Genomic DNA, 25,434 nt, shown 5'->3' with positions numbered 1-25,434 from the left:
TAAATATAGGAGAGGGAGTTGGACAATGTTGAAAGAACTTCACTGCTAATCAAAGAGTTGGCAGTTTAAACCCACAGAACACTCCACAAGGAAAAGCTGTGGCTGTCCGCCTCCGGAAAGATTCCAGCCTTGGAAGCGCTCTGGGAGAGTTCTACTTGGTCCTATAGTGTTGCTAGAGTGAAAATCGACTCTTTGTTGTTGTTGCTTTATACACCTTTTGCTGGTTATGTGCTTGTCATGAACTCTTGCTGAGAAGTCACAGGTCAGTGCACATGTGCCTTTGGCCCTTCGAGATCGTTCTGGAAATGGAAGACATGGCCTCTTGGTCAGACTGGTGAAGGGATGGAAATAAGCAAAGCAAGTTTTCCTTCCTCTTCTTACTTAGTTCTACATAGGCCCACACAGAGCAGACCCAGTGAGTCTTCCATCCATCCATTCAGCACCCCAAGGATACACACAAAGGTGTGAGGCTGGAGAACCCATCGTCTTCCATTACAGTGTTCCTTTACCTTTCCTTATTCTCTGCACTAATACTTCCTGTAAATCAGATGTTATGTGGAGTGTAGAACTTACTATTTATCACCACTCTGTTCATCCCTATGCCAATCATATACCTTTAAAATCACTAAACTTCCCTGTATTGGGCCAGGTTGACTACAGAAACAAATCCAGTGACATTCATATATGCTTAAGAAAGAGTCTTATATCAAGAAATAATTATGCATCAGGAGATGTACAGTCCAGTCCAACTCAAGTCTATAAGTCTGATACTAGGCCATAAGTCCCTCTTCAGAATCGCACAGCCACATATAATGACGCAGAATGCAGGAAATCACAGGCTGGTGTGTACAAAGTCATGTGAATCCAATGGCACAGCGTATCACAGGGCTCTGGCAGCAGCCAAGGTCAGCCAGCAAGGATGTGAAAGCAGAGAGATAAGGGGAGGTTCCCACAGACCTCCTTAAAAGAAGGCCACGGCCACAAGGAGTCACCTGATTGACAGGCTAAACTGCATCCCTACACTTCAAGTTGACATAAAATGATGGACGTATCATAGTCCCCATGGACTGAATTTAATAGTAATCTAAAGAAGCACTTGTCTGTCCGTTTGTCATGCTATGGTGGCTGGTGTGTAGCTGTAGTACTGGAAGCTATGTTGCTATTTCAAATCCCAGCAGGGTCACTCAAAGTGACCAAGCTTCAGCAAAGCTTCCAAACTAAGAATAGACAGTGAAAAAGGACTTGGCTGCCACTTTGGAGGAAGAAGCCACTGAAACCCTACTGCAGAGCTTGGAAGCACTGTCAAATACTGAGGGCCTAAAGAATGGTGCTTAAATTTGCCAGAGATGGGTCCCTCAGATGGGAGGGCACTTGAAATCTGACTGAGGACGAGATGATGTCTCAGAGTGGAGTCGACCATGGTGACGTGAGTCTGGTTAGGTCTGTGGGAGTGGGTCTTCATTTGCTGATAGGGAAACTCAAGATAAAGAGAAAAAGCTGCAAGATCTGCTAAGGATCAGCAATTGGAATGTGCAAAGTAGCAGTCCAGGAAAATTAATGTGATCAAAATGAAATGGAATGCATAAAGATAGATGTCGTAAGCATTAGTGAGCTTACATGGACTGGTGTTGGCCATTTTGAATCAGAAAATCATATGATTTACTTGCCAGGAATAACACAATCAAGAGGAATGGTGTGGCATTCATTGTTAAAAATGGCTTTGCAAAATCAATCATGAAGTGCCATGCAGTCTGTGATCTGTCTGCCTTCAAGGAAATCTAGTCAATACAATGATAATTCAAATTTATGCACCAACCACAAAGTTAGTGATGAAGATAGTGAAGAATTCTACCAATGACTTCAGTTGGAAATTGATCAAACACACAATTGAGATGCATTCATAATCATTGTTGATTGGAATGCAAAAGCTAGAAATAAAGAGGAATGAACTGTAGTTGGAAAATATGGACTTGTGACAGAAATGAAGCTAGAGATCACATGATAGAGTTTTGCAAAACCAATGACTTGTTCAAAACAAGTCATTTTTTTCAACAGCACAAAAGGCAACTGTCACATGGACTTCTTCAGATGTAACACATAGAAATTGACTACATCTGTGGGAAGAGACGATGGAGAAGCTCAATATCAGCCGCTGAAATCAGGCCGGGGCTGACTATGGAACTAACCATCAATGGCTCATAAGTTCAGGATAAAGCTAAAGGGAATTAAAACAAGTCCATGAGAGCCAAAATACGTCCTGGAGTCAATCCCACCTGAATGTCAAGAACAACTCAAGAACATTTTTGATGTATTGAACACTAATGGCAGAAGACCTGATGAGTTATGGGAAGACATCAAGAACACCATTCATGAAGAAAGCAAGAGATCATTAAAAAGACAGGAATGTAACAAAAGATCAAAGTGGAAGTCAAAAGAAACTCTGAAACTTGCTCATAATCATAGATTAGCTAAAGCAAATGGAAGAAATGAAAAAAATCAAAGAACTAAACAGAAAATTTCAAAGGGCAGCTCAAGAAGACAAAGCCAAATATCATAAAGGAAAGTTCAAAGGCCTAGATTTAGAAAACCCAACAGGAAGACCATGCTCAGCATATCTGAAACTAAAATAACTTTAAAAATTCAAGCCTCAAGTTGTAATATTGAAAGATTCTATGGGAAAAAAAATGAATGATGCAGGAAGCATCAAAAGAGGATGGAAAGAATAGAAAACCCTTCAGAAATAGTAATGGGAGTAATGACTCCCTTAGGGTATGGTAAGGGGGAGGGGAAGCAATAGCAACGATGACTGTATAACCCCACTAGAGGGGAACAAATAACAGATGGCAAAATAATAATAGTAATATATAATATAATAATAAGGGTTCCTGAGGGGTAAGGAGAGGGAGGGATAAAGGGGAGCTGATATCAAAGCGTTCAAGAAGAAAGAAAATGTTTTGAAAATGATGGTGGCAGCAACTGTATAGTTATGCTTGATGTAATTGAATTATGGATTGTTATACTATCTATAAGAGCTCCCAATAAAATGATTTTTAAAAAACTAGTCAACATTCCACATTTCAAGACAGCACATGACCAAGAATCAGTGGTGCTGAGGGAAGAATTTCAAGCTACACTGAGAGCATTAGCCCTCCAAAGAAAAGGCTCCTGAAATTGATGACATACCAATGGAAATGTTTCAACAGGTTGAAGAAGCACTGGAAGCACTCACTTATCTGTGACAGAGAAATCTGGAAGACAGCTACTTGGCTAATTGACTAGAAGAGATCCATATTTGTAACCATTCCAAAGAAAGGTGACCCAACAGAATTGCTCAAGTCATAGAACAATATCATTAATACAGGCAAGTAAAGTTTTGCTGAAGATCATCCAACAATAGTTGGCCCAATGCATTGACAAGGATCTACTAGACGTTGAGGCTGGATTCAGAAGAGGGTGTGGAACAAGGTATATCTTTGCTGCTGACAGATGGATCTTGGCTGAAAGCCGAGAACAGCAGAAAGTTGTTTACTTATGTTAACTTTGGGAAGAATGGGAATTCCAGAATACTTCATTGTGCTCCATCACACCTGTAAATGGACCGACGGGCAGTTTTGCAGAGAGAAAAGGGAATACTGCATGGTTTCAAACAATGAAAAGTGTCTGACAGGGTTGTATCCACTCACAATACTGATTCAATCTAGATGCTGAGCAAATCATCAGAGACTCTGGTCTAGATGAAGAACAATGTAGCATCAGGATTGGACATAAACTTGTTAACAGCCTGAAATATGCAGATGACACAACTTTGCCTGCTGAAAGTGAGGAGGAATTGAAGCGCATGCTGATGAAGAGCAAGGATTGCCACCTACAGTCTGGATTGCAACTCAGAGTAGACCAAAATTCTCACAACTGGACCAATAGCTAACATCATGATAAATGGAGAAAAGGTTGATATTGTCAACTGTTTTTTTTCTTGCTTGGATCCACAATCACTGCTCGTGGAAGCAGCTGTGAAGAGATCAAAAGACGAGGTGCATTAGGTAAATCTGTAGAAGACCTCTTTAGCGTATTGAAAAACAAGGATGTTACCTGACCCAAGCCATGGTGTTTTCCATTACCTCATATTCATGTGAAAGTTAGACGTGGATAAAGAAGACGGAAGTACCGATGCATTTGAATTGCTGTGCTGGAGAAGAATATTGAAAGTACCATAGACTGCCCAAAGGACAAACGGACCTGTCTTGGAATAAGCATGGCCAGAAGGCTCCTTGGAGCCAAGGATGGGGAGATTTCATTTTACATACTTTGGGCATATTGGCAGGGAAAACCAGTCCCTGGAGAAGAACATCTTATTTGGTAAAGTAGAGGGCCACGGAAGAAGAGGAAGTCCCTGAAGGAGATGGATTGACACCGAGGCTGCAGCAATGGGCTGTCACAGGAGCAATTGTGCAGGCAGTATTTCTCTGCTGTGCAGAGTCCCTCTGGGTCCAAATTCACTCAATGGCACCCAACAACAACAGGGAGGCATCGTTATAAAACAAAGATAAAATTTAAATCTCTAACTTCTAGGACTTGATATGGTGTTACCATTAATAAGACTACATGTTAAAGTTTCTATAATGAGCCCTGGTGGTATAGTGAGTAACAGGTTGCTAACTGCGTGATCAGCCGTTAGAAACCACCACGGCTTTCTATGCCCATAAAGAGTTACGGTCTTGGAAACGCACAGGGTGCATTCTGTCCTGTCCTATAGGGCTGCTGTGAGTTGCAATGGACTGGTGGCAGTGAGCTTGGTTTTTCGTTTGGGATCCTGTTTCTGTGCTATCCTCACACGAGCAAGTATTTCCTTGATTCTAATGGAATTCATTTCCTGTGCAAATGGGATTAGATTCTTTGACTGGGTTGTAAACTAAGCTAGCTCTCCAAAATGAACAGAGACACTTAGAATTTTGCCATACATTTAAATGCCTCAGAACATACCTTTGCTACAAGCATAACCCAGTGAACAAGTTTGCAAGGAATATTGATTCACTCTGGTCACTAAAATTTTACTGTTTTTCAGGTCTTGTATCTTACATTCCACCATTAATTATGCATATGTTGCTCTGTTTATATGCTTGCATTATTTTATATTTATGCCTAAATCATCTATCGCCACCATTAAGCACTATGAAGACTAAATTTCAGTAACGATTCATACTAATTATTGCTGTCTAATATTCATTCACTCATGAATATTTAGTGAGCACTTATAATGATCGTGTATTGTAAAGATAGAAGGTTTAAGGCAACCTGTCCATTCCTTAAAAAACATAGGTTCCATTTAAAACAGAGGTTCAATTTCTGAGCCTAGTAAATCGTGTAACATAGAAGATTGAATAGTGATGTGGTGGCTGTTGTTTTCTGGTACTGGATACAGTTTTGCTTTTCTTGTGTTGAATTCTTTGCTGTACCAAAGCCAATCACGGCCGTTAGTTTCCTTCTATTCATTGACATGCAAAAAGAAAAGGAATTCAAGAACACAGACTTGTATCGTGCAAACGTGGCCATCATTTCACTTCAACTCTAATAGAATCTCTTCTTTCTCTCTTCACAGGATAGTGGCCAAAGCCTCCAAGAACCTCATGTCCACACAAAGCTTAGGGATCGTATTTGGACCTACCCTTCTGCGAGAGGAGAATGAGATGGGGAACATGGCAATCCACATGGTATACCAAAACCAGATCGCTGAGCTCATGCTGAGCGAGTACAATAAGATCTTCAGTTCAGAGGAAGACTGACAGACAAGACAAGTTACTGAATATGTTCACATCTGTCTTGATGCCTAATATTTTTACATTTCTGTAAACATATTTCAGAAACATTTTTTTCCTTTCAGGCGACAGATGCCTCATTTTGTGAAAACTCAATGATGATTTTGTGTTTAAGTTCCAAACATTTGAATAAAATAATTGACAATATTTACCTATATGTGTTCTACATTAACCCTTTCAGTGCCGTTATGTTTAGCACTTCTGGGTGCAAAGTATGCATGCTTTTCGCTGTCAAAAAAAATGTATAGAGGACAGCAACTATCCCAAAGGTCACTTTACTGTGGCTCCCTAGCATTGTATGTGTGCTTGTGTAAGCATACGTATTTGTGAGAGTGAGTGTCAGTGCCACGGAAAGTCTGAGCACATGCACACACTCCTGTGCCTTCTCATTGTCCATCCTGCCTACTCATGCCCCAAGACTCCTCTTTGCACAGGGATAGCACCAAAACCTGTCTTAGGAAATGTACAGCCAGAATGCTCCTCCGTACACACAAGGATGGTGAGACTTGGTCTCACATACTTTAAACATGTTATCAGGAGGGACAAGTCCCTGGAAAAGAGCAGCATGCCTGGTAACATAGAGGTCAGCAAAAGGAGCATGCCCCTCAATATAAGGAGCTTCATTGGCACCCAGGCTGCAGAGTGGTCTGAAAAATACCAATTGTGAGGATGGCAATGATAGGGAAATGGTTAATTCTTTCATAGGGTTGCTATGAGTCATGAGCAACTGTACGGCCCCTCACAACAGAGGCAAAAGGAGATGGAAGACAGAATCTGTTGCTAGATCCCTAGTTACCCTCCACCCTCACCTGTCATGCCTCTAGAATAATAATTTCTCCAGTTATTGTCTCTATAGATTTACCTATCCTAGATTACATATACAGGAAATCATACAAAACACAAACAGGAATCAACCAACAACAACAAAATCATAATAACTAAACAATGCATAGAAAACCCTCAATTGAAAAGTAGAATATATAAAAACTGAAGCAACTTTAAAATAGGTCAAAAGGGAGATAAAATTATGAAGTATTATATTTTAACCTAAATGTAACTTAAAGCAAGTGCAAAATTAATTCACATACCTATGGTTTATATAAGTCTCTGGTTCACTTTAGACACGTCATTATCATTTTATGATAGAGAACATTATAAATCGTACCCCTGAGGCATAAGGTAATTTTATGGATAGTGTCATTAATTTAGCCAGTGATAAAAAAAAAATTTAGCCAGTGATCAAGAATTTAAAACACTGCAGAGAAGGAAATTATACAAGTAGAGGCTGGCTTTAGACCACAGTACATGAAATGACTGTACACTATTTACACAAACAATGGGCATTGGTGACAGGGAAGACCTTTCAATAACACTCATTCACAAAGGCAGAACCATGCCTACCAGATCAATACATGTCTAAGAAAGCAAGGAGGGAATTAAAATAGTACACATATGGTAGCCCTGGGTCACTATTCATTGGGCACCCTCTAAACGAGATCTGAACCAAAGGTCAATGACCACCAATTCCATAACTGTGAGATGGCAATCATAATGCTTCTTCTTATGGTAGGGCATTTCAGCCTTAAGACCAAAGGAGTATGCCCATTCCTTAAATCTGCTACATGTGTGTTTGAGATAAAGCCCAGTTCACTTCATAGGGTTTCCACAACAAATTTTTCTGGTGTGGCTGTGTTAGTCTGGGTAGGCTAGAGAAACAAATCCAGAGAGACACTCATATGTGTATAAGAAAGAGATTCATATACAAGAGCAATTGAATATTGAAAAAAACATCACCACCCAGTCCAGATCAAGTCATTAGTCCAATATTAGCCCATATGTCTGATACCAATCTACAAAGTCCTCTTCAGACTCATAAAACACATGCAATGATTCCAAATGCAGGAAGATCACAGGCCAGTGCGTGGGGAGTCTTGTGGATCCAGTGGCATTGTAAGCATCTCAGCCCTGGCAGAGGTCTCCACGTGGTTCCTCAGGTCCAGGGTTTTTGCTGCCATTGATATAGCCCCATGTGTCTTGTCAGTAGAGTGTCTCTCGGGGAGTCAGCCAAAAGAGAGGGAGAGTCTCCCACCTCCAAGGAGGAAATATAGGAATTTCCAGAATCCTCAGGGGAAGGCCATGCTCACACAGAAGCCTCATTGACCTGATTGACAGACTAGACTCCACCCCTTCACTCTTAATCCTCTCAAGTCCCAAACTGACACCAGATTATGTAACTACCACTGTGTCCTATGAAGGATATTGCACACCTTGAAAAGACAGAGTCTAAAGTCCCATTATTCTCCATCACAAGGCCAGGGTTACCCAGGGCTGCACATAAATAGGTCAAACATGTCTAATTAGAAACATAATACCAGGTGTATTTTCACCTTGGGTTTCGTATAAGGATTGTTGCTCTCTCCCACCCACCTCCCGCCCCAATGGGAGGCTGCTCTACCTGGTTTACCCACCCGTAGAAGTGTAATGGCCTTTTCCAAGACATACATATCCCCCTCCCACTTCTAGACTTAAATCTCCATGCTGTTAGGAGTGTCTGTTAATTTGGGGTGACCTTAGCAAAATGGTGTATGGCAGAAGTTGAATGGTCTTTTCTCTTTCCTTGTCTTGACAAACTGACCCCAGCTGATATGAAGTCTCCTCTGTTGGAGTAGTTTTTAAGGTGTACTTATAAACGTTCATCAGGGGTGTTAGCAAGCTCTCTACCTCATTGCTTGAGAGACCAGATTAAAGATTACATGACGAAAGAAGAAGCCCACCTTGTCTTGGTGTTTATCTATATAATAGTGAACTCAAGCAATATTAGTCCTTTTGTGATTAACTAACTTCACTCAGCATAATGGTTTCCAGGTCCATGCATGTCACGAGGTGCTTCATGGTTTCCTTGCCATATTTTATTGGTAAATTGCAATAAATTCATCTATAAAGATAATTTGAAGGTTTTTTTCAATTTTATGGATCTTAAAAAACGACTTGATGAGACATGAATTGGTTTGTCTATTTGATGATTTCAGTTGCCATGGGTAAACAAAAGGGTATATCAAAGTTTTATTTTGAAAAATATGTTTTAGCTTAACACCTCTCATGCAAGGTTTTGTGAAAGTGTTCTGCTGATAAAAATGTAGATTGCGTTTGACAGCTTTTTTAATCAAATGGGAAAGGAATAAGTAAAACTAATAAAGAGTAAGGCTAGTTACCAATTGGTTCATAAAATGAAAAATAAAGCATGTAAATAAATGTGTGCACCATGGACCCAAGAGCAAACACTGTGAGCTATAAAGAGCTCAGAGGCGTAGGCTGCAGGAGAGATGCAGGAGATGGTGAGTGCCCGCTCAAGAGATGGCAGAGTGTGCTCCCAGCTCCAGGGTCTGCAGAGCTGCCTGAAGAAGCAGCAGATCCCTTGCCTCTCTTGAAAGTCTTCACTTGGGCAAGAGTGCCAGTGAATGGGCTCATGGCCAAAAGCAGAGAAGAAACCACAACAAAGGCTGAAATGTGGTTAATCAGTGAGACACATACATGTACCACAAAGCCAAGAAAAGTCACATGAGGCAAAATTCTATGATCTATAGTCGTTGGTAGTCGGGAGCTAACAAACTCTCTAGCGTGCAGCTTTTCGGATGAGGAGCGTTGCATTGATACCTTTGGTGAAAACACGGAGACGTGAAAGAAACATTCCCCACATTCTATTTGTGGTCCTCATTTCCATAATGTTCCATATTTTCCAACAAGTCTTGCCCAAGCCTGTAATTATTTCACTTTTTGAAGTAGAAAGGAGTAGAAATTAGTTCTAGGATTAAAATCTCTCTCTTGTTCATACATACCCATCTTGGAAGCCATTATGGGTCGTGTCAGCCAGAGGGAAACTGCACTGAAAGCCAAAAAAAAAAAGTGGCCCTACCTGCTGTGAGCAAGGACACAGAGCCCCCTATCTCTGCTGCTTTCCAGATTCGTAATCTTCAAAAGCACCAGTTTCTTGATTTTTAATCTGATGGGATTTGGCCCGATTCACACCCCAGCTGTGCCCTGTCCCTGTCTGCTGAGGGTGTTCAATCAGAGAATGTGTTCCCTCTCTGGGAGAAGACCATTCCAAGGTCCTGAGCCAAAATGCCCATCACGGGACCTGATCTGTACACACTAAAGGCATAGAAAAGGTTAAGTCAAAAGGTCATTAGATTCCCTAATATCTCAAAGACAGCAAGTCTGATCAGAGCCACTGTTCCAAGTTTAACAGCTGAGCTTTTAAGCTTAGTAATTCCACTCTATGAGAGGTTAGATTTTATGAAACTCGTCAATATTCTCCATCAAGAAGATATGAAAACCAATGAGCATTTTTAATTACCTAGTTTAACGAGCCACAGTTCCATACACTAGTGAAATAAAGCAGGGCAACTATCCCTACCCTCTGTAGTTTAACAGTCCAATAAGCCCAGATAAGTTTCACAACCCAGATAATGACTTTAGATCAGTTCCGGTTCTGTACAAGATCAGGGCCTTTTCTATCTTGGTCACCACATAGCTCTATCACCTATAGACAGAGATACTCAAGAATTTTTGCTTGATTTACAGAAAAGCCTTCTGGGAGATGGTATTTATCCCATGCTATATGTTGAAAGTCTGGGACTACTCAAAGTTACCATATGACAGTACCACCATGCCACAGGTAGCAACTGTTTTCTCTATGCAATTAGAAAACAAAGGATCCAATTACGAAAATGAGAAAAGCTGCTAAAAAGAAACAATCACTTGCCACTGGTGCCATCCTTACAGTTTAACACACTCACCTGCACTTCTCGTTTCCACATTAATTTTTGTGTGAATTATAAGTTAATCTTATGGGAAGTACCCTGATTCTTAAGGGCATCAAATAAAAGACATTGGAGTCAAAGCTCAGTCAAAAGCCTCCATTATTCTGACCTCTGTGATAATAGCTTTCTGGTGTTGTGTAGCCTGCTGGTCAGATAACCGTAGTGCATAAAGCAAATTGTGGAGATAAATGAGCGAGCAAGGACCACATGAAAAGTGAGTAGAGAAGGCATTTAGGGAATCTTATTGTTTAGATTATGAGCAAATGGTTTAATCTACCTGCATCTCATTTTTCATAACTAGATTAATTCCTGCCTTACCTGCCCTCTCGGGAGTGTAAAATATAATAGGATCATGAAATCATGTGCAGGAAATTATAATACGTAACACACCAAAAAATTATAAATTATCCTATAAATGTAAATCATTTGTCTCCCATTTGTTAACTGGCAATAACATTTTTAATTTACTATTAAGATCAGAAGTAAGCTGGATCTGACTCTGAATGATGTACTGTGATGTTTGTTCTTAGTCTATAGTCAACTTTGAGATTTTCAGCAGAAAAAAAGTTGTATCAGGACTGTAAACATTCTCCTATCAACATAGAGAACTGTTCAAAGCAAGAAAAAATTATAGTCATCACTGCCAGCCAGAATTTGGTTGCCATTGAGATAATGATTCAAATCTGAATTCAGACAACACCAACAAGAAGGCAAATTGGTATTATGGGACATAATCCCATTAACTCTCTTACAAGTTCCTCACCACTTCTTATCAAAGAGTGCCAAGTACAGAGCACATTATACTGAACTCCTACACTGGTCCATTTCTAGCTAAACTGTGGGTTGGGATGCGTATTGATTCTGGTATTCTGGCAATAATTTTGCATTCAACAATAACCATTCTAAGAAATCATGACCAAGCCATTTCTGTACTACTGGTTCTAACTACGGCAAACCATACCCAAAGTTACAACTCACTCTGATACCAGGGTCTAGGAGGGGTCTAGGAGGTCCTCAGCAAAAGGACCCTGGTTCCAAAGAGCATACACACTCCTGGCTCTTATTCTTGTAGTGAGGCCCCTGTTTGCCTGTGGAATGTCTCCCTCTAAGCATTGTGTGATGGCAATAATGGCATTAAAACCCCTTATTCATGGTCTACATGTTGTACTTACATAAACCCATCCAATCACTGAGTGAGAGTCATAAAGACTATGCTTCAAAGGTCACTAAGTAATTCACTATCCCATACCTCATGATCTACTTTTAAAAATCAGTCATTGAACACCAGGTGGAATTTACAAAGAAAATAGTATCAAGAAAAAATTGAAGGAAACATCACTAATATGATAAAAAATAAGAAGACATGCATTCTGCATTCAAGAACCTCCAAAAAATAAGATATATTTCAAAAGAAAATCACCAAGAATATCATAATCAAATTTTGGGAAATCAAAGGCAAATAAAGATTCCTAAAATTAGCTCTGGAAAAATACGAAGTCATCTGTACAAGAGAACCAAGAGGATTGAACCTTAATTTCTTCGTAGAAACCATGAGGCAAGAAGGCAATGACATGACATAAATAATACTTGGAAAGAAAAAGCAATCAACCAAGAATGACATCCGACAAAATTGTCCCTCGTGTACAATGGTGAAATTAGGACGATCCTAATGTCACAGAGTTTAAGAGATTTGTTTTTGTTTTTAATTAAAAAGACTTCCTTAATTAAAAGATATGCTAAAGGAAGACTTTTAGACAGAACCAGTGATGGAAGAAAACAATCTGACATCGAGACACCAAACAAAATCCAGACATTAACTCCGATATAAATGTAACCAAATACCTTACAAAAAATAGCCTACAAGACTCAAAATAGGTAACCAGTTAAACTATTTGTAAATAATGACAACTACAAAGAAAAAGAACAGAATCAGTGATACAATGATAGAATTTCCAGATGGAGAGGGAGTCAAGACAATATCAAGAGAGAACAGACTGTTTCAAACTTGGGAGGATTATTGCAAATGACAAGTAACTTCAAAGAAATTCAACAAACCATCTGACCAAAAGAAAAAAGAAAAAAATCATTAAGACTCTATAAACACTAAAACAGCAGCAACAAAGGAAATTCTAAGGAAACGTATAAACAAAACTAACTGATCACAGAAAGATATATGGAACAAAGAAACTATAGGTACCACAAATACACACACACACACAACCACGCACTGACAGCAGTGAAGGCAGTGAATTATGCCTATTGATAATTGCACTGAAAGTAAATGTAAATGAATGGAAGATACCAGTGGAGAGACAAAGAGTACCAGAATGAGTAGGAAAACATGACTCATCAATGTACTGGCTACAAGAAACACAGCTTAGACACAGAGACAAATATCAAAGGATGGGGAAAAAAATAAATCAAGTAAATGGCAACCACAAAACAGGAGTGGTAATATTATCTTGATAAAGTAGACTTTAAGGCACTATGCCACCGGGCTTCTGCATGCGTATAAGGCCATTGAAAATACCATAAGCGATCAAAAGGGCAGCATTTACCCAGGGACCAAGGCAGGAGGGTAGAAGAGAGGATGATGGTTAATGATAAACACAGGAAGCAAAAAAGGAGAGTAATTTTACACTGTGGGAATTGTAATCAGTGTTACAAAACAAAATATGCAATCATCATTGCCTGGAAAACAAATTTGCTCTTTAAACTTTAACTGAATCACATTTGTTAACACGCGTTTTAAAATAAAAGGAGGAAAGACAACCCTGTGGAACACAGCTACACGCTAACATATATGAAACGGCCAGTAATAAGAGTCGCCCCAACAGCAATCTTTTTCTGGGGCGATATTGCTTCTGTGGCCTCCTAGAGGACCTCCCAGGACAGTAAGTCCTGTGATGAGTCATAGAAATGTGTATGACTGTTGCTATGGTGCTAGGTGCAGTCAAGTGAGAGCTGACTCAACTTGACCCCGTTTACACCAGAACGAAGCACCACTCTATCCTGTGCCATCTTCACAAGCATGCTGATGTTTGAGCCCGCTGTGGCAGCCCCAGTGTCAAGCCAGGTCATCGAGAGGCTCCTTTCACTTTAGCAAGCATGGTGGCCTTCTCTAGGGACTGGACTCTTTTGATCACACGCCCACGTACATGAGAGGAATTCTCGCCATCCTCATTTCTAAGGAGCATTCTGGCATACTTCTTCAAAGACAGGTGTGCTCTTTCTTCTGGAAGTCCACAGCATATTGAATGCTCCTTGCCAACCCCAGTATTCAGAGGGGTCAGTTCTTCCTTGGTCTTCTATGCGTTTTTTGTCCACTTTCACATGCACATAAGGAAACGGAAACTATCATGGCTTGAGCGAGGCATACCTTAGTCTTCAAAGTGCTGACGTGTGCTTTTTAACATTTTCAGGAAGACTTTTGCAGTAGGTCTTCTGAATACCATGTCATTTGATTTCTTGATTTTCATTCGTGTTGATGGAAGATCCAATAAAACGAAATCCTTGACGACTTTTTTCTCCAGATAGCGTGGCGTTGGGTGTATCTGTTTTCTTTATGGTGCGGCATCATCCATGCTGAAGGGCATGATCTGTGGTCTTCGTCATTAAGTGCTTCTAGATCTTTGCACTTTCAGCAAGGAGAGTTGTTTCACCTGCATAGCACAGGTTATTAATGACTCCTCCTCCAATCCTGATGCCACATTGCTATTCATACTTAGAACATTTGATTAACCACCATTCATTCAATGTTATATGTCAAGATATATATGTGTTGTTTTATATAATCTTCACACATCTATGGAGTGAACTAGGATTATCCCTGATGATACTTGAAGAAATTGAAAAGAAAAAGTAGTGAAGTTGCCCAAGTTCAGGCAGTTACTAAATATTTGAATCTAAATATTAAGACTCAAGACAGCCTTGCCTTACCCACTATACCATATGGTGAGTCAAGAAATGTAAATGAAGGAATATAAGCACGCAAACATTCCAAACCATACTCCCATCTGTGGGCACCTGGTCCTTCTCCTGCTAACATAGCTGATGAAAGTATTCAGTTAGATACTAATTCAGGAAAGAAAGAAAAAACTAAAACCACCCAATTTCCCCTTGCTGTTGTAAGTAGATAGCTACATCTCATTCATGTTACTGCTTATTTCATTTCAATATTCATGTTGTATTTTGTGTGCCCACATGCTTTACAAATAATGCTGTCACCCTTGCAGTGCATATGGAATAGACCAGTGGTTCTCAACCTTCCTAATGCCGTGACCCTTTAATACACTTCCTCATGTTCTGGTGACCCCCACCCATAAAATCATTTTCATAGCTACTTCATAACTGTAATTTTGCTACTGTTATGAATTGGGAGACCCCTGTGAAAGGGTCATTTGACCCCCAAAGGGGTCACAACCCACAGGTTGAGAACCATGGAATAGACAGTTTAGAAGCCTCTTTGACCACATCTTCAAAAACACCTGTTTAAATGGCTTATACCCAATGTTACAGCGCATTGCCCTACACTGGATCATATTTATCAGTGTACTGTTATCACCCAGCATAACATACTGCCTGATATTGTAGTCGAGTAAAATCCGGACCTTTAAGGGCCCTGTGCAAGATGAAAAAAAGAAAAAGGTATCCCCAGCAGTCTTTCTCTTAAACATAATGGAAAAAGAGGCATGCATCAAGAAGCCCGGGTTTCCTACTGCTGTGGAATGAGCCTGAATCATTTAAATCATAAGCACATTGTGAATGTCTTGTACAAACAGATGACAATTTTCTGAAGCTGTTTCATTAAAGTGAAAATACCTAGTTGTCCTGGGAAGAGATCTGGCAAAATGCTACACACAGGCAGGAGCACACATAAAGCTTACATTTATCCGGTAGCTTTTTAATGTCTTATGCTGGGAGTGAAGAGGGCCCAGGAACTTCTGAAGCTATCGACTGGATTCTATTGAAAATACTCCTCAATCAATTAAAAGAGTGCTAAGAGACACAGTGAGGAAGAGTGGCGATAGCATGTCCCACACTGCGCTCAGCACCAGCTTTAATGAGTGAGCCAAGGCAAACAGTAGAGCAAAGCAACGTTGACAACAAATGTGATCTGCCAGTGGGCTTCCGACGAACTCATTGTACAAAGTTAAATGTAGTATTGACTATACACAGCCAAATCGCTGGTATTTGTACAACTCCTAGATCCACATCCAAAAATAGCCTCACACATATACTCCTGCTGCAGCTACCTCTCTTAATGTCCCCAAGAAATGCTTCTTTCTTTAAACTCTGCAAAGAAAGAGGCCATCTGATCAACTCATGTAAGACTAACAGCAAACGCTGAGTTTCCTATTCAGGGCCGACAGGTGCAGACGTCTGTGACACCCCACACCAGTCCACCCCTTTGACCAGAGGCTTTCTGACTAAGGTCTGGGGTGTTCAAAAGCTGAGAGATTTGGAACATACAAAGTGTTGGCCTGAAAATATGCTCCTCTGGCACAACTTAACCTGGCAGGTTTCTCTCTCTCTCTTACACACACACGTTACTTACACCAATCATCTTTACATCACTGGCATATGTTATTCTAAATCCATACTGGGAGGCACACTTGAAGATGAGGATTTTTCCACATCTTTTGGTGACATTTTACACCGTTTAATTTCTGCTCTTCATGGTTAGACCTTACTTTTTTCCCCTCCCAAACATCTGACCCATGGGATTTCCTTCTGAATCTTACCCAACTCTGATTCCTTCCTTTCTTTCAGCATTTTCATTTTATTCATTCATTCATTCATTGTTGCTGTGTGATCTTGCTTTGCTGTGTCCACCTGTGTCCTAGTTCAACCTCACAGGTTGAAAACAGAAGGGGAAGTTAGGAGACCTTTCACTGCTGAGGAGAGACACAAGAGTGAGTGGAGAAGCAGCCAGGCTGTGAGTGGTGTGAAGGGCGCCCTCAGAACCGCCTCGCACCAGGCGAGCTTGGGAAGGGAGCACAGGAGAAACATTGTCTGACTCAGGGCGTCCCTCCCCTTCAGTCCCCTCACAAGCCCAGGTGAAAGGCATCTTTCATGTTGGAGGGGGTACAGGATACAATGGAAACCCCAATGCGTTTGAGCTCACCATTTTTCTAGCTATCAGTTCTGAGGTCACAGTGACTGAAACTGGAACCCTGAAAAGGAGTTCCAAAAGGCCAACGTTAACTAGATTTCACACCAGGCTTCCTTTGACCCGGCATTACAGAAAGAAGGCAGGGATTCAATCGACTGTGTCCTGTATACCATACGGCTAATTAGTAGTAAGGGATAGAAAACCAGTATAGGCATACCTCTTTCCGACAGGTATCAAAAATAATCCCCTGATCCCTAGAGACGCCAGCTGAATTGAAAGAGGAGCAATATCAAAGATTCTTTAGGTACAAATGTTTCAAACATTCTCCAGGTCTCCGTGCCACCAGGGAAATAGGCCCGGAGCCCCCAGTGTACCAGGACCTGCTCGGGGGTCCATGCCCTTGGCTGGAACTTAAGGCACAGCTTCTCCTGCTGAATTCTAAGGTGGTGCGGAACGGCTGGCTGCAAACCCAGACAGACAGAGAACAAAAAGAATACATTGCGGCCTGAATGGGACTTCCCTAAGCTCCTTATCAATAAGGTTAATAAGGGTCTATGCAATTTACTGATCACTATGATGCAACGGTCCTCGATGTGCTCTAAATCTCCGCGTTGGCGAGGCTGTTAATGCTTTGCACAGCCAATCGCACGGAGCCGCCCAGAGAATAAACCCGGGGTCGCGCTTCTGGCCTCTTTAAAATCTCTGGCGCGTTCTTACACTCCTACCTGCCCTAGTTAAGCAGATTAACAGTTATTTCCTAGAATTTGATCTATGAAGTTCTTTGTAATTGAAGCTGGAGTGTTCAGATATTTCTTAAAAATGTAATTCTGAAAACGCATTCCTTTTTTCTCTGGTTTAATTTTGTTATCCTCAATCATATGCATGATATAAAAAAAATTCCAAACTTCCATCTCCTCTATAAAATACATGTCATATCAAAAAGGTGACAAGAGGGGGAAAAGTAATTAGTGAGTTCACAGAGTTCAGTAGAAAAGTTAAAATGGAGTAACACATTACTTTTTATGTTAAGATTTCACAAGACAAATCTTGCCTGTGTTTTAATTGCATGTGACCCTGGCAGTCCTACTCTGAAATGAAGTGCCGTAAAATTAAAGATGACAGACGCTCAAAACAAGGCTTGTGATCTTGATTAAACTACAAAGTCCGCACTCTCTCTCTGCTGCAACTCAGATAGCATGGGCTGTTTTATTTGGGGAATTGCTTCATTAATGCCTTCTTTGACTAGACATGTTTATGATTTTTTTTTTTAATACTGAATCTGGTGATATCTTACATAGCTAAATAATTCCAAAAAGCAAGTTATAAATGAGGAATATTTAAATAACCTAAATCCTGATACGTCTATAAATGTTCACAACTTTCGTGTGTGCACGCGCGCATGCATGCGGGCGTGTATGCGTATAATCTTTGATACCTATGTTAACCAGGAATTTCTAATCTCTATCATGGACTAAGAAGCAGAGCAATTAATCTGGCATCTTTTCTAACAGCCAGGTAAAATTTCCCTAACCAGCAGGAAGTATGGAAATATACTTTATCCTAATCAAATTATTTCTGAGAAACACGGCTTTGAATTTTTAAGAGACTTACTCACATCGGAGTTTTTCCATACACCTGGCCATCCGATAGGGCAGTGTGCACCACCCCTGTGGGTTTCAGAGACTGGCGCTCTTTACAGGGTAGATCCTGGGCTTTCTCCAGAGGAGCAGCTGTCTTTTCCTTCTGCTGATCTTTGGAGTTAACAGCCCAAGGGTGGGGGGTTGAGGAATTTTTTGGTTTAGAATTTTTTTTTCTTAAATTGTTATTGTATCACTCTACCGACGCCATAGAACAGATGCTTGCAAATACCAATTCTCACTTGTTAAATAAGAAAAGTGAAAGCAAAGAGTTGTGGGACAAGTCCTTATTTTATCATACTCTCAGCTGCCCTTTCTGGCATTCCCACTGACCCAAGGGGATTGCCTCAATTTCTTAACCCCTCGGGACAGGTTCTTGTCTTTAAAAGGAGTGAGTTGGCTCCTCCATCTATAGGATCTCTTTCTGTCTGCGTTGCTGACTTTGATGCCTTTGCCACAGTTTGAGAACACTATTTCAGTTCATATATTTCATTTTTAAGAAACAGAGACACCAGTTGTATTACACATTGGTGATGTGGGAGTTACTATTCAACAGGGATATATTGACCATTCTAAGATCAGCGTTGAGAAGCCCATGTCTAGAGTTAATTTCCTCATTAAATATCTGACATTGCAGGAAAACACCATATACACCTACCTGATTTCTTCCATTTCAAAACACGACAATCTCTTCCCGACCTAACAAAAAGGGCCATTGTGAATATATATATATATATATACTTTTTTAAATGTAGGAGAGAAAATGCTTCCTAATCACTATTATTCTTATTACAAGAATTCCACTATTGGTCTTTATTATATACAAAAGCATTTTTTATTTACAAGTCGAATGATCCTTTGCCCTATAACTTCCGAAAGCTTACACTCCTGGTTTTAAAATGAAGAGGTTGTCCTTATATAGCTTCGCAATATTGTTTCAACAATCCTTGGTGGAGAATATGCCATTGCTCTCAATTGAGAGAGCTTATGAGCTAAAAGAACCCAGCTTTATGAACTGTGACCTAACATCATTAAGCACTTGTCAGGCCTCAGTTGTACCCAGCACTGGGGGAGCATATCATGTGAAGAGAATGTGAGTCATGTCCACTTTGTGTCGCTCCATCCCTTTACCTCTTTGTCTCTCAGGGCCTCTCTGCCTTTATCGTTTTCTATCACTGTGCGCTCTAACTCTTTCTATCTACTACTGGCCCCTCAGCCTTGTTCAAATCAAGAATCTTATCCTAGGACTCATGGTTTCCTAGACCCCCTTGGGAATTGTGCGCTAGATTATTTGTGAATTTTTCTGGGGGTCAAAATCTGGAACTTTTTTGGTTGCTGTTTTTTAACCATATTCCTATAAAAGTCTGAGATTAGGAATTATATACTTTGATTGATTTCTCAGCTTATTAATATGATTTCTTTTATCTAAAGAGCCTGACAGGACAATGGTTAAGCATTCGGCTGCTAACCAAACGGTTGATAAATTAACCCCCTATGGGACTCCACATGGGAGAGGCCTGGAGATCTATATCCATAAGGATGACAGCCTACAGAGCCCCTGGGGCAGTTCTACTCTTTCCTTCAGTGCAATTATGAGCCAAACCCTTCGCACCACACAGCATCAACACTACAGCTCTGTGTATGAAGTAAACCTCAGATGGGTTCATTTCTACCAACACTCAAGTCCTCCCCAGTCTGAGAGCATCTCTATGGCTTTCTGTCGGGCTGCTTGACAGTACAAGCTGGTACAGACCCGACACAATCCACTCGTGCATATCCAGAAATGAACATGCAATCTTTCAAGGAACTCTCATTGAAGACTGATGGAAATGATAAATAAGGGCACCTATGAAATTAAGATACTTTGCCTGCTATTCAGACAGAGGAACTCAGTATTTTAAAAATAAATCCAATAGTAACACAAATGGTCCATTCTCACAAGGCCCACATTTAAACTGTGCCAGACACATGTCCTAGGCCTGCATGGTGCTTCTACACCATTAGCTGCCACAAATCAAAGGGAATGTCATTGCTTTTAATAGGATTACACAGAACTCAGTAACAAGCAGGAAGACTAGCTTTAGACTGAGGAACTGGCCAGTAATTTGGATGTTTAGCTAAATGATTGGCTGCCAAATTGACAGGTCATCCACACTGAACTAGCCATTATTCCATGAATTTTCATGACTAGGATCACAATGGTTCATTTGCATGTGTGAAATTCTGCTGTGATGCTGGCTTTTGAACTGGCTTGCTCAGCCAAAAGATGTTCCTCAGTGCCATGCATGAGTGCTCTAGAAATACCATCACACGAGGGTAGCATAGATCTTTCCAACACTTCTTTGGACACAACCTGTCAGTGGGGGAGGGGACAGTCCACAAAGATGGTAAGCTCTGCCCCGTGAAGAATACAGGTGGAGTATACAAAACATTAGCAAACCAAGAACAAAACAACAAAAAGAGCAGTTGAGTGAGGCGACGGAAGTGTTGGGTCTTCTGGTCTCAAGAAAAGTTAGGGGTCAGGTAGGATTACCCAAAATGTTATGCAAATAACCCACACCTATGCTTGTTAGCCAGCTGGCCCTTCCCCCCACCACCCCCACCCCGGAGACAGTAAGCAAACTATGCTTGTTTTTTGTTTGGTTGGGGTTTATTTTTACAACATAATGTTTTGTTTTGTTTGTAATCATTTTATTGGAGGCTCCTACAGCTCTTATCACAATCCATACATGCATCCCTTGTGTCAAGCATGCATAATGTTTTGTTTTGTTTTTTTTAAGAGAAAAGTGGATTACACTTATGAAAATACTTTCTGGAGAGAGGGAGCACTTAGCAAACAACTATAGAAGGTGCCTGTTATTTACCTTATAAAAATACAGTAATTTCTTACACAGAGAATCTGAACACTGTGGCATCCTTGTTATCCTTATTATGAAAGAGTCACTAATTATCCATTACATCAAATCCAGTGGGGCAGACATGAGGACAAGAAACACAGACCCCATGAAACAAAACCTTAGGGGATTGGTGAGCTATCCATAGGTTCAGACAGACATAAGTCAAAAACTAAAAAGCATAACCTACATCTATTAATGGAAAATCATAACCTATTATGGTAAATCACAACCTATTATGGTAAATCATAACCTCTCTATAAACATGTGTGATAGTTTGTAGTAAGGATACGGCATAGACAGTGATATAATTCCTAAATCCAAGATGAAGAAATGTGGTCCTCGAGGATTCTCTAACTGCCCAAAGAAACAGAGCTAGAAAATGGCTTGGAACCGGTTATCTACCTCCACCGGCAACTTCTGAAGTCCTCCATATTTGAAAGAAGAAAAGCATTATAAAACTAACAGAAGTATGTCTACTGCAACGTTATAATAAAAACATAAATATCTGGTACTATGAAATCAGTTCAAGAGAGCACTTATATGTTGAAATACTATGAAGACATTTGTGCATGCGTGTTCTTGCCAAAACAAATTTTGCTACGAGGAAAAATGATGCAAAAAATCATTGTTACAACTTGATGTCACATTGTTATATATACTCTCTATATAACTCTTTTAACACTGGAGTCACCAGTCTTACGTTATATTCTATAGATAAAATGGGCACATACGGTTACCACGCTCAGCTTATAACAAAAGGGGTGACACTGTGAGTCCACCCGAGCATGCCCTCGAGATAAGCCTGGCTGTCTACAAGGATCAGCCTTTGAAAGCAATATGGACCACAGCCCACACAGGGGATTGCCTCAGCAGTGACGGGTTGGTTGATAAAGAGACTATGTATGGTCATTAAGAGAAACAATACATTCTGTAAAGTCTAAAACAAGAGTATGTCAAGCAGCCACCTGGAGAAATCAGCAAGGGGCCAAGATGGGCACAGGCCTAAAAGGCAAGGCAAGTCAGGACAGCACTGAGATGGTTGTGACATTCGCAAAGACCCAGAGACAGGTGTTGGGGAAGAAGCATCTGGGAAATAGACCGGTTTGACTACAGGGGAGGAGTCCCGCAGAGAGGGACTCAGAGAGACAAGTACGGTAGTTCTTGTATGAGTTGTCATATGAAAGATGAAACTAAGAAAAACTATGTGACAGAGTTTCTAGGACACAAAATGTTGAGTATCAGTCATGCCCTTTGGCTTAGACAGCCAGTCTGCAAGCCAACTTCGCAGTGGAATTTCCCACATGAGAAACAGGTAAGGGCCAAATATGAGCAGCCCTGAAATGCCAAACAGGAGAGGTGAACTGTATCCTGTAGGCAGTCGGGAATCTGAAGGTTTAAGCAGGGGGTAAGGGAGAGAGGTAATGAGAGCAAAAATCTCTTCAATAAAATTAATCTGATAGCAAGGGGGAGTGTGGAATAGAATGACGTGTCTTCTTTATACACTTCTTTATGTTGAGTTTTTGTTCATTTGCTTTTCCGTAAGGATCCTGTCTTCCTCAATTAGGATTATAAATTCCTTGAGAAGAAAAGGCTTGCCTCATATTCCTTTTCCCCTTCTGGCACTTCTGAGAAACAGAGGGCGCTTTCAACAGTGGTTTTAAGTGCCAGCTTTAGATTCAGAGGGCCCTTGGTTGGGGGGGGGTCTCAACTTTTTAGAGGAATCACCTGAAACATCTAAGCCACAGTGTGCTCACCTTTAAAATAGGCACAGTAACGCCCACTTCTCACGGTCATTGGGAGGATTAAGTGAGACCCTGGCAATAAAGCATTTAGAGCAAAAGTATGTGCTAATTAGTCAATATTCTGCCATTCTCCAAGTACATCTATGTGCCTTAGTTTCCTAGTGTTTCTATAAGAGAAATACTACAAGTGGAGGATTTTTTTTTAATTGAAATTCATTTTCTCATTGTTCGAAGGGCTCATGTACAAATGCGAGGTCCAGATTCAAGAAAAATCTCCTTCCTGTCAGTTTTGGGGGAATATTTGTCTTTCTCAGCGTAGGTAGCACCGATGCTACTCTATTTCTTTGCGATCTTCACATGCTATCTATCTTTCTGTGTGTTTGCTCTTGTGTCTATTCTGCTCTCATTATAGCTCAGAAGTGTTTAGGGTTAGGAACCACTGGATATTGTTGGCATTATAGTGGTTATGTGTTGGGCTGCTTACTTGCAAGGTCACTAGTTCAAAACCACTAGCTTCTCCACAGGAGAAAAACAAGCTTTTCTACGTCCATAAATAATTATAGTCTCAGAAACTCACACGGGAAGTTTTATCCTATCCTATATGGTCATTATGAGTCAGAATCAACTTTATGGCATTGAATTTTGAGAGGACATTAGCATTGTCTTTGTAACATAGCAAAAAAGTCCTAATCCCAGATGGTATAGGCCTTAGGAATTCAATACATAATTTTATTGGGCCCAATTTAACCCATAACACAATGTGTATACTAATTGTTCTAGCAGTAATTATATCTTTAAAAAGTTATCAAGACAAGGTTCTTGGTGAAAATAAAGATGTTGATGTTTGATCCGGCTGTCTAACTTAGAGACACAATAAAAAAATACAAAGCAAACATAATTTAAAAATCAATTATTTTATGGGCAACTTTGGGCACTAGAAAGATTTAAAAAGCCAATGCTGAGCACAATTAACCTAACCAATTGTAACAAAAGGTACCAGACTGGTATGAGCTTGGTTTAATTATACATGATGTCCCTGTAAGAATTCTCTCTCCACTAACATGAACAATGAGATCTGTCAGTAGCTCTCCCAATGAAATCTTCCCATTTCTGTGAACCAATTTTATCTCAATATAATAATCTTCCCTCTATATCATAAGAACATGTAAATATCTCCATGGCTTCTATTAAGGCTGCCTTGAGTTCTTGAAGAAATAGTTTTCCAATTTTGAATGAAATGTCATGCTGACTGGAATAGCTTACTGGGCCAAAAAGGATGCCCTCATGTCTACCATGCGCATGTCAAAAGACACACTGGCAAATTTGAAGACGACGCACTAATCCAAAATGAGCTAACTAGAGGACCACAAAATATGGTGACTACAGTGGATTCAGACCTATCGACTAAATGAAAAATCCAGGCAATAACAAAAACAGAAAGAAAATACCAGTTTACTGTCTCTGAAAAAGAGGACTAAGACACAATACTCGGAAAAATAAGTACATACAGGGGGGAAATAATCAGTCACTATTTCGACTATCTGGTCGAATGATAGAATTCTCATCTTCCATGCAAAAGATCTGGATTCCATAAATAGGCCAAGTATTTCATGGGCATCCGCCACCCGTCTGTCAGCCGGGGCCATGATGTTGAACAGGTGTCAGCAGAGCTTCCACACTAAGAAAGACTTGATGGTTCCCAACCACAAATCAGCCAATCGATCACAATTGTCCAGGACAGTTTTTGTTTTGTTTTGTTTTTGAGAAAGATGAATGGAAGAAAAAATAACAGACAATTGCTCTCAAACTTAGAATGAAAAAAATCAAACAAACCAGGAAAACGAACACCAATTATTCTAATGAAGTTAAAGTTAACAAGTCAGATGCATTATGCAGTACATTTTAATATGTTTGGCAATCAAGAGGAGTTTTATTACTCTAAGTAAATCTAGGGCCTGAGAAAATTTCTACCCTCCCTACCACGAGGTGACCCTCAAGCACATCTGTTAAAAAAAATTTTTTTAAGGGGCCACAAAGGATACCTATTAAATCTCAGAATTTTTCCTTCACAATATCTAACCTCTCCTTTCCTTTCTATGAGTTATTTAAAACTTATACAAGTAAATCCACTCTCCCAGGGGAATGTAAAATGACTTAGGTAACTATCATCTATATCCAGGAAATTGATTTTTTGTTAGCTTTTAAATTCCTCAAAATCCAGAGGAAGGCTGTGAAGAAGCCCAGGGCACCGCATTTGCTGTTATCACTGCTGTTCTGGCCAAGGTGTGGATGTTTTAAAGCCAGCAGGCTGACATTTCAATGAATTTAACAAAACAATACACAAGGGAAATACACAGGGTAAATATGCATCCAGATGTGCTAATGTTGACATTTTATTTTTTCCAAGGAC

At 40.2% G+C, this 25,434-nt stretch overlaps 1 protein-coding gene across 3 annotated transcripts in view; it reads left to right on the top strand.

The window, feature by feature from the left end:
* Positions 1–5,960, top strand: part of ARHGAP15 (Rho GTPase activating protein 15) — an 806,341-nt gene extending 800,381 nt beyond the window's left edge. For all 3 annotated transcript variants that reach the window (XM_004703839.3, XM_045299417.1, XM_045299427.1), the window contains one exon: positions 5,597–5,960. In XM_004703839.3, coding sequence (XP_004703896.1) covers positions 5,597–5,780 — 184 coding nt within the window. In that variant the 3' untranslated portion in view covers positions 5,781–5,960. The remainder of the gene's footprint in view (positions 1–5,596) is intronic.
* The last annotated feature ends 19,474 nt before the right edge of the window (positions 5,961–25,434 follow it).

This window comes from Echinops telfairi, unplaced genomic scaffold (genome assembly GCF_000313985.2).
Source record: "Echinops telfairi isolate 266 unplaced genomic scaffold, ASM31398v2 ScPeMD7_4;HRSCAF=17, whole genome shotgun sequence".
Taxonomy (NCBI): Eukaryota; Metazoa; Chordata; class Mammalia; order Afrosoricida; family Tenrecidae; genus Echinops; species Echinops telfairi.
The sequence above is the reverse complement of the archived record's forward strand: the minus strand, read 5'-3'. Positions and strand labels throughout refer to the sequence as shown.